The 11,978-nt window shown below is 46.8% G+C and overlaps 2 protein-coding genes across 6 annotated transcripts in view; both read left to right on the top strand.

Moving 5' to 3' along the window:
- Nucleotides 1-4,319, top strand: LOC131129847 (cytochrome P450 2J2-like). The gene is made up of 9 exons (XM_058073749.1): nucleotides 1-294; nucleotides 372-531; nucleotides 1,145-1,291; nucleotides 1,375-1,535; nucleotides 1,622-1,798; nucleotides 3,303-3,444; nucleotides 3,515-3,702; nucleotides 3,800-3,941; nucleotides 4,021-4,319. The coding sequence occupies exons 1-9, from the start codon at nucleotides 112-114 to the stop codon at nucleotides 4,194-4,196; spliced, it is 1,476 nt and encodes a 491-aa protein (XP_057929732.1). The 5' UTR covers nucleotides 1-111; the 3' UTR covers nucleotides 4,197-4,319.
- Nucleotides 4,320-5,080: 761 nt separating this feature from the next.
- The window catches only part of sap130a (Sin3A-associated protein a), an 8,329-nt gene continuing 1,431 nt past the window's right edge, over nucleotides 5,081-11,978 (top strand). For 2 of the 5 annotated variants that reach the window (XM_058072991.1, XM_058072995.1), the window contains exons 1-19: nucleotides 5,081-5,238; nucleotides 5,813-5,952; nucleotides 6,047-6,312; nucleotides 6,419-6,586; nucleotides 7,103-7,226; nucleotides 7,518-7,633; nucleotides 7,712-7,836; nucleotides 8,184-8,331; nucleotides 8,408-8,498; nucleotides 8,573-8,677; nucleotides 8,769-8,910; nucleotides 8,984-9,099; nucleotides 9,177-9,440; nucleotides 9,511-9,664; nucleotides 10,589-10,687; nucleotides 10,760-11,121; nucleotides 11,203-11,436; nucleotides 11,522-11,647; nucleotides 11,724-11,827. In XM_058072991.1, the coding sequence (XP_057928974.1) occupies nucleotides 5,841-5,952; nucleotides 6,047-6,312; nucleotides 6,419-6,586; nucleotides 7,103-7,226; nucleotides 7,518-7,633; nucleotides 7,712-7,836; nucleotides 8,184-8,331; nucleotides 8,408-8,498; nucleotides 8,573-8,677; nucleotides 8,769-8,910; nucleotides 8,984-9,099; nucleotides 9,177-9,440; nucleotides 9,511-9,664; nucleotides 10,589-10,687; nucleotides 10,760-11,121; nucleotides 11,203-11,436; nucleotides 11,522-11,647; nucleotides 11,724-11,827 (2,856 nt within the window). In that variant the 5' untranslated portion in view covers nucleotides 5,081-5,238; nucleotides 5,813-5,840. Of the gene's footprint in view, nucleotides 5,239-5,264; nucleotides 5,447-5,812; nucleotides 5,953-6,046; nucleotides 6,313-6,418; nucleotides 6,587-7,102; nucleotides 7,227-7,517; nucleotides 7,634-7,711; nucleotides 7,837-8,183; nucleotides 8,332-8,407; nucleotides 8,499-8,572; nucleotides 8,678-8,768; nucleotides 8,911-8,983; nucleotides 9,100-9,176; nucleotides 9,441-9,510; nucleotides 9,665-10,588; nucleotides 10,688-10,759; nucleotides 11,122-11,202; nucleotides 11,437-11,521; nucleotides 11,648-11,723; nucleotides 11,828-11,978 lie in introns of those variants that run through there. The other 3 variants (XM_058072993.1, XM_058072994.1, XM_058072992.1) reach the window with 3 other exon arrangements.

The raw sequence follows: 11,978 nt of genomic DNA, 5'->3' as shown, positions 1-11,978 counted from the left end.
TCTTGTTTTGTCGACTTCCGTTACATAACATGTCCCAGTAGAGCTCGCTTTTTTTCTCCTTGGACTACATGAAAACACATCGCGCAGATTTTCACACAGCAAAACTTCATCATGATTTTTCAAGCGCTTCTCCAATGCTTGGACGTTAGTGGCTGGCTGCTGTTTGGTTTTGTTGTGCTGCTGTTGACAGACGTGGTCCGCAATCGGAGACCTCCCAGTTTCCCACCCGGACCCTGGGCTGTGCCTTTTCTTGGAAATGTCTTCACCCCTGCCGACGACAAATCAATGGAAAATGTAAGCTGAACGCCGGAATGTATCGAAAGCTAATCAAATAATTATTGCAATTGTCTGATGGTTTTGTTGGTCCACAGCTGGCAAAAAAGTACGGTCCAGTGTTCAGCATGAGGACAGGAGGTCATAGGATGGTGTTTATTTGGGGTTACAAGACCATCAAAGAAGCTCTCGTCACCCAGCTGGACAGCTTTGTTGATCGTCCCATTGTCAAACTCTTCCATGAGTACTTTAAAGGCGGTGAGCAATGGAACGCACCACTAATTTCTCCCTCAGTCCAAATACAGGCGTGTAGTCTGGCTCCAGGCGTGTTCAAAGTGCGGCCCAAGGGCCATTGGCGGTTCATGGTTGTTTATTTGTTATTTGCAGCACATTCCAAAAATATAATTGAGCAAGAAAACAAACATCAGCAAAAATGGCAAAATAATCAATAATTTGACAAGACTAAAGGGAAGAAATTAGGAGAAAAAACATGCTATTGTGGCTGCACGGCGACCGAGTGGTTAGCAGCTAGGAGACCCGAGTTCAATTCCACCCTCGGCCATTTCTGTGTGGAGTTTGCATGTTCTCCCGTGCATGCGTGGGTTTTCTCCGGGTACTCCGGTTTCCTCCCACATTCCAAAAACATGCTAGGTTAATTGGCGACTCCAAATTGTCCATAGGTATGAATGTGAGTGTGAATGGTTGTTTGTCTATATGTACCCTGTGATTGGCTGGCCGCCAGTCCAGGGTGTACCCCGCCTATAGCCGAATTTGTGACTGACTGGTGACCAGGGACCTGGGTTCAGCTGACTCAGTCCCTGAACAGGTAAATGGTAGATGAGTGAATAACTATAACGTCAAACTGTTACAGGCATCGTAATGAGCAATGGCTATCACTGGAAAAAGCAAAGGAAATTCGCCAACACTCACCTGCGGTACTTTGAAGGCCACAAGTCACTGGAAAAATACATTGAATTCGAATGTAACTTCATTTGTGACGCTTTCAAAGATGAGCAAGGCAAGTCCATTTCAGAGAGCTGTGAAATTGACTTCCACAACAAATAAGTCTTGATCCATCATGTCCTCATGCTGCCTCTCCAGGAAAGCCGTTCAATCCTCAGTACACCATCATAAACGCAGTGAGTAACATCATCTCATCTGTGCTCTTTGGACGCCGCTTTGAGTACAGTGACGGGACCTTCCGCAAGTTCCTACAGTTGGACACCGAAGCCATTGCGCTTGCCACCGCCGAGGTTATGCAGGTCATGGCTGCTATCGCCTCAAATCAGCTCATAATGACACTCGGCCGGTTTGTGGCACCGACCTAAAGGGTTTGTTGCATCCACAGCTTTACGATGCCTTCCCCCGTCTGCTCAAGTACCTGCCCGGTCCCCACCAGAAGGTCCACGCCAACTACAGAGAAATCAAGGTATTCCTGCGGAAGGAAGTGGAGAAGCACCAGGAAGAGTGGAACCAAGAAGAACCCCGGGATTATATTGACGTGTACCTTGGTGAGATAGAGAAGGTGAGTTGATTCCATTTTTCCCCCCCAACTAGGACATTATTCCAGCAACAGTAAGGACCACTATCCTATAGGATCATTTGAAAGCAATGGAACACAACATTCAGCTTAACCTCAATCACAACAAGTCCAACTATTTTACAAAAGTGGAAGGAGTCCACAACATACCGCGGACTGTCTTGGTTTACATGCATGGAATAGTGGTTTGGTGGGCCCCCTTTTCAAGAACAGCGAGAGTGTGTTCCAACTACAGAGGGGATGACACTTCTATTCTACAGTGCTGGAGAGAAGGATACAACCGTTAATCCAACCTCAGCTACAGGAGGTGCAATTAGGTTTTTGTCCTGGTCCTACAGAACATTGAACTACTCCCCATCCTTGAAAGGGTACTCCAGTGTGCATTGGAGTTTACCCAACCGGTCTACATGTGCTTTGTGGGTGCGCTGGGAGTATGGGACTGGTTGCGGGCCATTACTTACCATTCGGTCCTTGTGCAACCAAAGCAGGAGTCTGGTTTGCATTTCCAGCAGTAAGTCCTAGTGAACATTGGCCAAGTTTGCCCTTTTTCACAGATTCTGCTCATAATTCTTATGGAAATCATTTCTGGGCACAGCCAAGGTGTTGAGGAGTCCTTAGGATCTAATCTTTGCTCTTTGCAGACAGTCTGATCCTGATGATCCTTGTCAACCTGTGACCTTCAGTTTTTACTGGAGCGGTATGAAGCCAAGTGTGAGGCTTCTGGGATGAGACAAAGCACCTCCAAATCTGAGGTTGTGGTTCTCTGGCGAAAAGCGATGGATTGCACCCTTTTTGGGTTGGGCGTGAGGTCTTGCCCCGGGTGCAGGAGTACAAGTTATTTGGGCTGCAGCGTGAGATGGACAGGTGGATGAGGGCTGTCTCTGCAGTAATGTGGTTGCTGTACTGGACCATTGTGGTGAAGAGCTGAACCAGAAGCTTAAAGCTTATTTAATCCTACCCCGTCTCTGACATTAATTACAATACATTTCTTCACTTCCTGTATTCCAAGTGTTTTCTTTGTCAATATTAAAATACATCGGAAAATGATAAGGCTGTATAACATTGTGGTACTACAGGAGTCAATGTTTATAATCATGGAATATATATCATATAACAGTCATAATAAATATATAATAACAACTTACGAAAAGGTTAATAGTTGAGAGAAACATATCGGATGATGAGTGAGTACAGACAATGTACAAAAAATCAAGAATATTTAGAATACCGTAAGAATATTAAGAGTGCAGACAGAGTTGGAATAAGTTTTGAATGCTGTTAGATATTTTTCCACTTCAAAACAACCTCAAAAGTTTTGGGGTGACCACAAGAATGGGCCCTCATTTGTGGTGGGCACTCAGAATGCAATCAGTATTTTTAGAATGCACTTTCAAGAAGGATAATTCTACCTCTAGTGTGATTTGATTATTAAAAAAAACATACATCTGAAACTTTCCAATAAGAATATTTTCTGTTGGCAACTTGGCAGGTGAAGGAAGACCCCCAGGCCGTCTTCAACATTGAAACCCTGCTTGTTTGCATCCTTGACCTGGTGGAGGCCGGCACAGAAACGGCCGCCACAACCTTGCGCTGGGCTGTCGTCTACATGCTGCACTACCCAGACATACAAAGTGAGACTGGGTGTCACGTTTCGTATCAATCCTAGCACAATCTTCCAATTGTGATGTCTGACTCTCCCAGAAAAAGTCCAGGAAGAGATCGACAGGGTTATCGGACAGGCTCGCCAGCCCACATTGGCCGACAGACCCAACCTGCCCTACACGGAAGCTGTCATCCACGAAACTCAAAGGTTTGGGAACATTCTTCCCTTTGGATTCCCCAAGATGGCCAGTCAAGATGCTACACTGGGAGGATATGTCATCCCAAAGGTAAAACACCACCAAGGGGTAAAAGCAGGATATTTAGCAGGAAGGTTCTACTCCCTAAACAAGACCTCATCCTATTTTTTTGATGTCTGCTTTCCAGGGCACACCCATCACCACCATCCTCACATCCGTACTTCATGACAAGAATGAGTGGGAGACGCCAGATATCTTCAACCCTCAGCATTTCTTGGATTCACAGGGCCATTTCCGCAGAAGAGACGCGTTTCTACCATTCTCAGCAGGTTTCACAACTCCCCATGAAGCAAGGAGGACTGGTTTCAATGGAAAAGCTCTAGCTGTTGTTCATGATTTTGTTTCCAGGTAAGCGTGCGTGTTTGGGGGAGCAGCTGGCCAGAATGGAGCTCTTCCTATTCTTTGCGACTCTGCTACAACGCTTCACCTTCGCTGCCGTTCCTGGTGAGATGCCAAACCTGGAGGGTGTGATGGGCTTCACGCGTTCCCCTGAAGAGTTCAGGGTGCTTGCCGTGCCTCGCTGATATCCTTTATCCTTTTCCATCTCATCTGCCAACCACAGCATGACACAGCTCACTTTTAAGGCAAAATAGCATGTACTCATTTCTAGAGCCTACAACCAATAAAAGATCTTATACTCAACTTGATTTGTTTTTTTGCAGTTAAACTCTTTTGAATCCAAAAGTCTGACAGGGCGTTGATTGTCGATGTATCGGAAAGTCACACATCTCACGATACTTAATGTACACAGTACTATGCTATCCTGTAAGGCAGGGGGCCCTTAAGTGCAGCCTGGGGTGCCATTTGCGGCCCACAGCACATTATAGAAATATAATTTGATCAAGAAAAAAAATACAAAAACTGAAAATCTACTTTTTTCTTTTCTTACAAATTACAAGATTTTGTTTGTTTCTCATAATATTACACAAAAAACACCGTCCTTCATGAAATGATGTTATTTTGTCTCCACTATCTTTGGAGCAAGACCACGGAAGAAGACATAAAGTTAAAGACATAAAGACATAAAGTTGTACTATGGCAGGCTAGCGCCCTCCAGTGTTCATTTCATGAGTCCAAGCAAGTCATTGCAGTACTGGTCAGAGGCGGATTGGGGGTGGGGGGGGGCTTCAACCTGTCTGGGTTACATTGACTGCCACAAAAACACATGTCTACATCTTGATTTTGTGATTTGATCCTTTGAGTGACATCTAAAAACAGACACTGCAGCATGTTGTTTTATGTGTTTTATAGTTTTGTAGAATACCTGTTTTGGTACAATTTTAACGTCGCTGCGCGATTGCCCCTGTCAGCCACCGTAGTTTGTGGAGGTCCGACGAGACCACCCCCTCCCGGGTGGAGGTTTAGGTTAGTGAACACAGTTCTCGACTTCCCATTGGTCGAGGCTTCAGCTTACTCGTTGTTGATTGGTCAAAACGAGTTGAGGGGCCGGACCCTACAGTTCGCGTTCTTCCGGCTTACATGTTGGCGTAAAAAAAGAAAAAAAGAAAAACGAATGGAAAAATTGTAATCCAGAATAGGAGCATTACTTATGAACTCAGCGACACGGTAAAAACCCGCATGCACCCACAAACACTCTCGGTTGCCTGGCGTGACATAATCTAGGCTGTTGTGCTCTTGGGAAGTTGGGGTTTGGCATGAAAAACAGGCGGCAGCAGGGTTAGCCATTCTAACATTAGCTTGTTGCTAGCTAATGGCTAGCTGAATAGCAGTGAAGCCATTCCATTTAGTTACCGAATGAAAACGACATTTATGGGTAAGGTTGTATTGCGTTGTTACTACCTTTACTTGTTCTTCCGCGGCAGTAAAAAAAACAGCGAAAGGCTCACTGGATGTTTTCATTAGCAACGGTAGAGTTCTCGAGTGTTTCACCATACTGTTGACCATCAAACGTAAGCTCCACCATTATTGTGTGTATATGGACCGCATATATCATCTCAACCTTACGAGTATCGTATTTTAATAATGATACCGGTGTTTCATGAATCATGCTTGGCGTGCAAAGGGTTCATTTTACAGCCTTTTACTGTTGAGATCGTTGTACTTTTCTTGTCACTTCTACGCACTGCCCTTTTTTAAAGTAAACGTAACATAAATAATATATATTTGCTGACTGTTTTAGGCCACTACATTTATAAAAAATCATCCGAATGAGCTCTCAGCAATTTCCACGCCACGGGCTGCCTGCTTCCAGCGGGGGGGCACCCCTCATCTCGGCCGGTGGGAATCTGGTGACTGTCAATCAGCCGTCAAACCCCCCAGGTACGTCCATCCAAGGGTTCGAGCCCCTTTGAAGTCACATGGTGCCAGCTCCACAAGCCACCAGGCGTTCATTTTTTAATTTTTTTTCTTTCAGCGGTTGCAGAGGCTGACAGCGGACGGGATGGAGATCACGGACAGCAGGAGCATCCTCCAGCAGGGGGAGGGGGGACGGTGGTATTCAGGGATGACAAGCAGGAAACTATGGTGGTCAGACCGTACCCCCAGGTACAGACGCACGGCCAGCCACAGCCTGCTCCCCAGACAGTGCCCATTCAGCCTGGCACACCTGTGGCAGTGCCCGCCCCCCCGGTTCACCTCCCACCTGGGCAGCCTGCAGTCCTCACTGACGGACAGATGAAGGTGCGTTTTTAACAATATATTTATTTATAGATTGTAAACGAATACACAAGTTTTAGTACAGGGGATGGTCTGACTTTTTGACTGTTTTGACTGTTTATGTTGAAAGGCTGTCCTGAAGTCACCCATGCCTAGCCGTCTGATTGCCCCGGCACCCGCCTCCAACCAGGGGCACATCCCCATGCCTCCCAAGGTACCAGGCCACATCACGGGCACCACGGAAAGTAGCATTGCCACAACACTTTCAATCCCCGTGGCGACAATCAGCGGTCAGCAGGTGAGGTGCTCAATGTTTATGTGTGTTAAAAGTCCAACAATTTCAAAGTGTCACATGGTGGGAACACGCTATTTTGTATGTAGCTTGAATGCTAATGAAATGTGCTGCGAGCATTGCACTCACGTTTTAGTACCGACACCATGAAGCAAAATACAAATTCAAAACATGTAGCTGCCATGTCCACAGCTTATTGATGGATAGTTGGCAGATCTCCAGTCCACATCTACATACAGCGCAGCCTTTTGTTTCACAAAGTGTTGGCTGTATATACAGGCTGGGTCATAGGTGTTGTCATGTCCATCAGGAAAAAAAGGTCCTTCCTTCATGATGTCATGAAAAGCTGCAACTTCCAAAGAGTTTGAGCGCCTCCTCTTCTCAAAAGTGGAGAAAACAAGTTTTATAACACATGATGCTCATAAACAAGCTCTAAGGCTACATATTGTTGTTAGAACATTATTAAAAGGTTGCTTTTACTGATGTTATTATTAATGATGTTGGTTGTTGTCATTGTGTCAGGGTCACACCAGCAACCTGCACCACCTCATGTCAGCCAACATTCAGATAATTCGAGGCAGCGCCCCTGCATTGATCGGAACCCCCGCAGTCCCTTCCCAGACCTTCACGTCTCATTTACCACGAGGTATGACCCCCACAGTATGCCACACTTGACGATGTTTTATGTTTTTGTTTTTGTTTTTGTTTCTGCTTCCCACAGTTGAATTCTGTGTAAATGTATTTGCCTGCGTATATCTCAACTGAGTGAAATGCATCATGTTAGTTTTTCTTCTGCATGTGCCATCACAAAAAAATAAATGTACATTCATTTATCCACTAGGAAGTATTGGATTTGTTGTTGTGTGACAATTAATCTAAACCTAGTTTTAGATTGGATTATTATTAAGATGGCTATTCCCGCCCCGCGCCCCAACAGGTGCAGCTGCAGCAGCAGTCATGTCAAGCTCTAAGACGGTCCTGCGACCAGGCACCGGAGCGAGCGCAGGCCCCGGCCAGCCCACCGTGCAGCACATCATCCATCAGACAATTCAGGTGCAAAGATACAGAGGTTGCTAAGGCAGTGCATCCCATCAAGTAGCTTTGCGCATAACAACCTGTTTGTGTTCACAGTCCCGTCCTGCCGTGACGACGTCCACGGCTGTGCTTCCAACTGTGGTGGCCCCGATTTCAGCTACGAGGACTCAGTCTCCGGTCATCAGTACAACAGCCACGCACTCAGCAGAGGTGGCTCACGGGTACGTGAAGCATAATATGTCCCCTTTTAACAGTCTTGTGACAGTCCGTGCTGAAGATCAAGCAAATGTCGTTAATTTCCTAAATTTGACGGTACTGACATGCTTACTTTGACAGCCTGAGGAACCTCACTTTATCCTTTTTTCACTAGTCTGTATTGTAGCTTCTTCCGCTAACAATAGCAATATTTACCATGAGTTTGTCTACATTCATAGGTTAGACCTGTCATCCCCTTTTTGTGTTTTGTCACCTTGTGCAGCAGAATAATTTAGATAAATTATTTCCTCCCCTTTCTGAGTTTTGCGAAAAAGCAAAACCTGCCGATATTGACTCTTTTTGGCCTCTTCAGGCGTCCTGGACTGACCATTCATCCTCCTCCGGCCACCGTCAGCATCCAGAGGCCTCAGACACCCCGCGACACGGCCACCCGCATCACGCTGCCGTCACACCCGGCCATAGGGGCCCCAAAACCACAGCCTCCGCACACCATGACACAGGTTACTGCCTCTTGATGTCCGCTCAAATCAAAGCATTTATTAGTATGCCTAACAAAGAATTGGTTTCTCCTCACAGAAGCCCATCTTCAGTACTGTAACGCCAGTCGCTGCAGCCACGGTGGCACCCATTGTTGCCACAAACACCGTGCCATCAACCACCACTATAGGTACCAACTTACAGCTCTGATGAGGGAAACTTATTGGCCCAAAAATATTAACAGCTGTGCCATGTTGTGTTCAGGCACCGTGACGCACACACAAATGAGCAGCAACACTATTGTCACCATGACGATGGCCTCCCACTCGTCTCACGCCACAGCCGTCACCAACTCCACCATCCCTGTTGGTAAGTTGTGTCTACCGTGTTAGTCACTGATTTTTGGAACGTTCTATGATGTCCAGCCTTCATCTCCGCTTCACCTCAATGTCTCTCGCAGCCAAAGTGGTGCCTCAGCCCATCGCCCACTCGTCGTCCCGTGTGCAGCCCGACTACCCTGCAGAGAGAGCCAACCTCATCCCCATCCAAGGCCATCGGTCGTCTCCGAACCCTGTCACCATGGAACCAAGAAGTGACAACAGGTTAGTCAAATAATTTCAGCCTCTGACCATATTAGAGTTAGTCAGCCTAATCGTTTGTACTTTTATTTTCAAGGCCTTCTGTACCAGTTCAGTTCCAGTATTTCCTTCCGGCATACTCCTCATCGTATCCCCTGACTCACACTTATACCCCGATTAGCAGCTCTGTGTCCACCATCCGACAGTATCCAGGTAGTACCTCAGTATTATTTTTACTGGTAGACTAGCAGAACCTCTCAGAACCTAAGGTTTGTGTTTTCCATCCATAGTTACTCCCCAAGCGCCAAGCTCAGCACTGCCCACCCAAGCTGGGGTGGGCGTGGCTACCACTGTTCATCTGAACCACATGCAGCTGATGGCACAAATCAGCACCCAAGGCATCCAGCCGGCACCCATCGCCGCACAGGGCATCCAGCCGGCGCCAATAGGAGTACAGGGCCTGCACACGTCTGCATCCATCGGTGCGCAGGGAATCCAGCAGGCCTCGAACACAACCCAGCAGCAGCAGCAACCGCCGTCTGAAGCTAAATCTGGTAACTTTTGCTTCTGACCTCTCGACAGACTCTTGAACTGTGTCTAATGGCTGTATTAATCCACTTAAAGGAGTTGTTTTGGCAGATGGCTTTGTGGCTAACCCCATTAGCAGCACCACTCAGCCGGTAGGCACCATCGTGCAGACACACGGCCAGGGAGGGGCGCCTACCTTGGTGTCCTCGCCGAGGCCCAGCATCCTACGCAAGAAACCCACAACTGAAAGGTGAGTGTCACTGCAGCTCGGGACTGGAAGCTTAAAATAACAGGGTAGTGACAACAGAGGTTAAAAAAAACATTATTGTAAGGCAATTTCTGTGGCCAATGAAATGGGACAGGTAACCCATTACACCCAACAATTACTGTGAAGTCACTTAATTAAATGGTCCCGAACCAGGTCAATTACAACATCTCGGTGAATTAAAGACTACTGACAACAACATTATTTTTGTGACTGCCTGTACACTTGATTTCCAAATGATTTAAAAAAAACACCTGTGTCAATTTAAGATTGACAGTCATTACACTAAATGAAACCATTAATTATGCCAGTCATGAACACTGAAACTCACTGTCTCATGTCAACCTAATTTTCTTATCTTTGGAACAATTACAGCGTCTGATATTTGTAAAGGATATGAACCATAATCCATTCATAAACCATAATGCAGTACTTCAGCAAAGCATTGAATCAAATGGAAAAATTAGCCACAACAACATCCCAAGCAGCCCTGTTTTATTTTTCATATTTATCTTTATGATTTCTGTTGTAGTGGTGCCTCAATATCTCCAAACACATTTCCATAATCTTTTCTTCTTTTTTACACTCATCCTTTACACTTCTGGCACCTGACATAGAGAAACACTGGTGCATCCCTCACAAACGGTACCACATACAGTATGAGCGCCCATGTTGGTGCTTGTAGTAATTCCAGTCACTTTCCGTTTTTTAATTTTTTAGACATTTTCTTAAAAATTGGAAATTGACTTTGAGGCCTGGGCTGCCATGTGATTTAATTTAGTAAACATTTTCTTATATAATACGTTAGGCACCTCTAGTCAACCATATTTACATGATCTGGGGTGAAGACATTGGATCACTTCTCCTGTATTAATATGGGCTCAATCGACTTTACTGTTTTTGTTTCAGTTGCGTTCGAAAGAACCTTATCCCTGCTCAGCCCAGTGAACAAAGCAGCAGCAGAATGGAGGGTGGCGTGAGAGGGGCTGGCTCCCCCAGACCTGCGGGGTGAGTGCTCTTCTCTACAGTTTGAAACACTTTGTCTATAAACGCTTAACCTCTAATACTTTCCTTTTGTAGAGTAAAACCTAAAGCTGAGGTACACATGGCTGTGGCCCCTCCCGTCATGGCCACCGTGGAGGCGCTACCTCCGCAGGGAGGGGAGCAGCAAGCTGTGGCTTCGGGCGCGCAGCATCTCGCCCAAGCCCTCCCCGCCATACTGGGCACACCGGGGCCTGTGCCCCCCTCCCAGCCCTCTGCGGTCCTCTCAGCGCTGCCCGCGGCCATGGCAGTCACTCCCCCCATCCCTGCCTCCATGGCCAACACGGTGGCCTCGCCGACACAGCCCGCCGCCAGCAGCACAGCGGCCTGCGTCGCCAGCTCTGCCTGCCCTGACGTGAAAATCAAGCAGGAGTTGGAGACGATGGACACCTCCCAGCCTGGTGAGGACTTCCTCTGTGTAGTGATTTGATCTGTGGAATAAACATGACTTAAGTGTGTTCAATTTTTAAAAATTTCTTCAGATCCTAATGCAAACCCAGCACTGAATGCCCAGGCCTCCACTCTCAACGTGCCCCCCACAGGAGATCTGATCACTGGAGCATCTCCGAGGAAAAAGCCTCGCAAGCAGCAACATGTCATCTCAACAGAGGAGAACGAGATGATGGAAACTAACAGCACCGACGAGGAGAAGGCGCCAGGACGCCCCATTACTGGCAGGGCTGAGCGCCGTGAGTCTCCCCCAAGAGAATACGTCGGTACGTCGCCAGCGATCGGCCACTACGGCCCTGCCCAACACTGAACTCTCATCTCACCAGTTCTCTTTTATTGTCCAACCCTTAGATGAAGAAGGAGTGCGCTACGTGCCCGTCAGGCCTCGACCGCCTGTCACCCTCCTGCGGCACTACCGTAACCCCTGGAAAGCAGCCTACCACCACTTCCAGAGGTACAGCGATATCCGGGTCAAAGGTAGGTGTCTTGTGTTTAAAGGGACATAAATTGTTACTCGGGTGCTCTACAAATTGTTCAACAAATTGTGTTTCAGAGGATAAGAAGGGCACATTACAGGATATGGCCAACCAGAAAGGGGTGGCGTGCAGAGCACAAGGCTGGAAGATTCACTTGTGTGCCGCACAGCTCAGACAGCTGGTGAGTTTAAGATCTGGACCGGATGCCTTTGTTTTTCCTGGATCATCATTTTTGACTGTACTAGATTTATCACTAGTCGCTTTGTGGAAAAGACGTATTCAATCACAAAACTGCATTCTTTATTAATTAATATATTTTTGAAGAAACTGAA

The sequence above is a fragment of the Doryrhamphus excisus genome, chromosome 5, assembly GCF_030265055.1.
Source record: "Doryrhamphus excisus isolate RoL2022-K1 chromosome 5, RoL_Dexc_1.0, whole genome shotgun sequence".
NCBI classification, from domain to species: Eukaryota; Metazoa; Chordata; class Actinopteri; order Syngnathiformes; family Syngnathidae; genus Doryrhamphus; species Doryrhamphus excisus.
This window is presented reverse-complemented; position numbering and strand designations above follow the sequence as displayed.

Coding starts and splice junctions, on each gene's coding strand:
- LOC131129847 (XM_058073749.1), top strand. CDS start 112: ATGATTTTTCAAGCGCTTCTCCAATGCTTGGACGTTAGTGGCTGGCTG. Junction 1,292..1,374: donor CGCTTTCAAAGATGAGCAAG/GCAAGTCCATTT, acceptor CTGCCTCTCCAG/GAAAGCCGTTCAATCCTCAG. Junction 1,536..1,621: donor CCACCGCCGAGGTTATGCAG/GTCATGGCTGCT, acceptor TTGCATCCACAG/CTTTACGATGCCTTCCCCCG.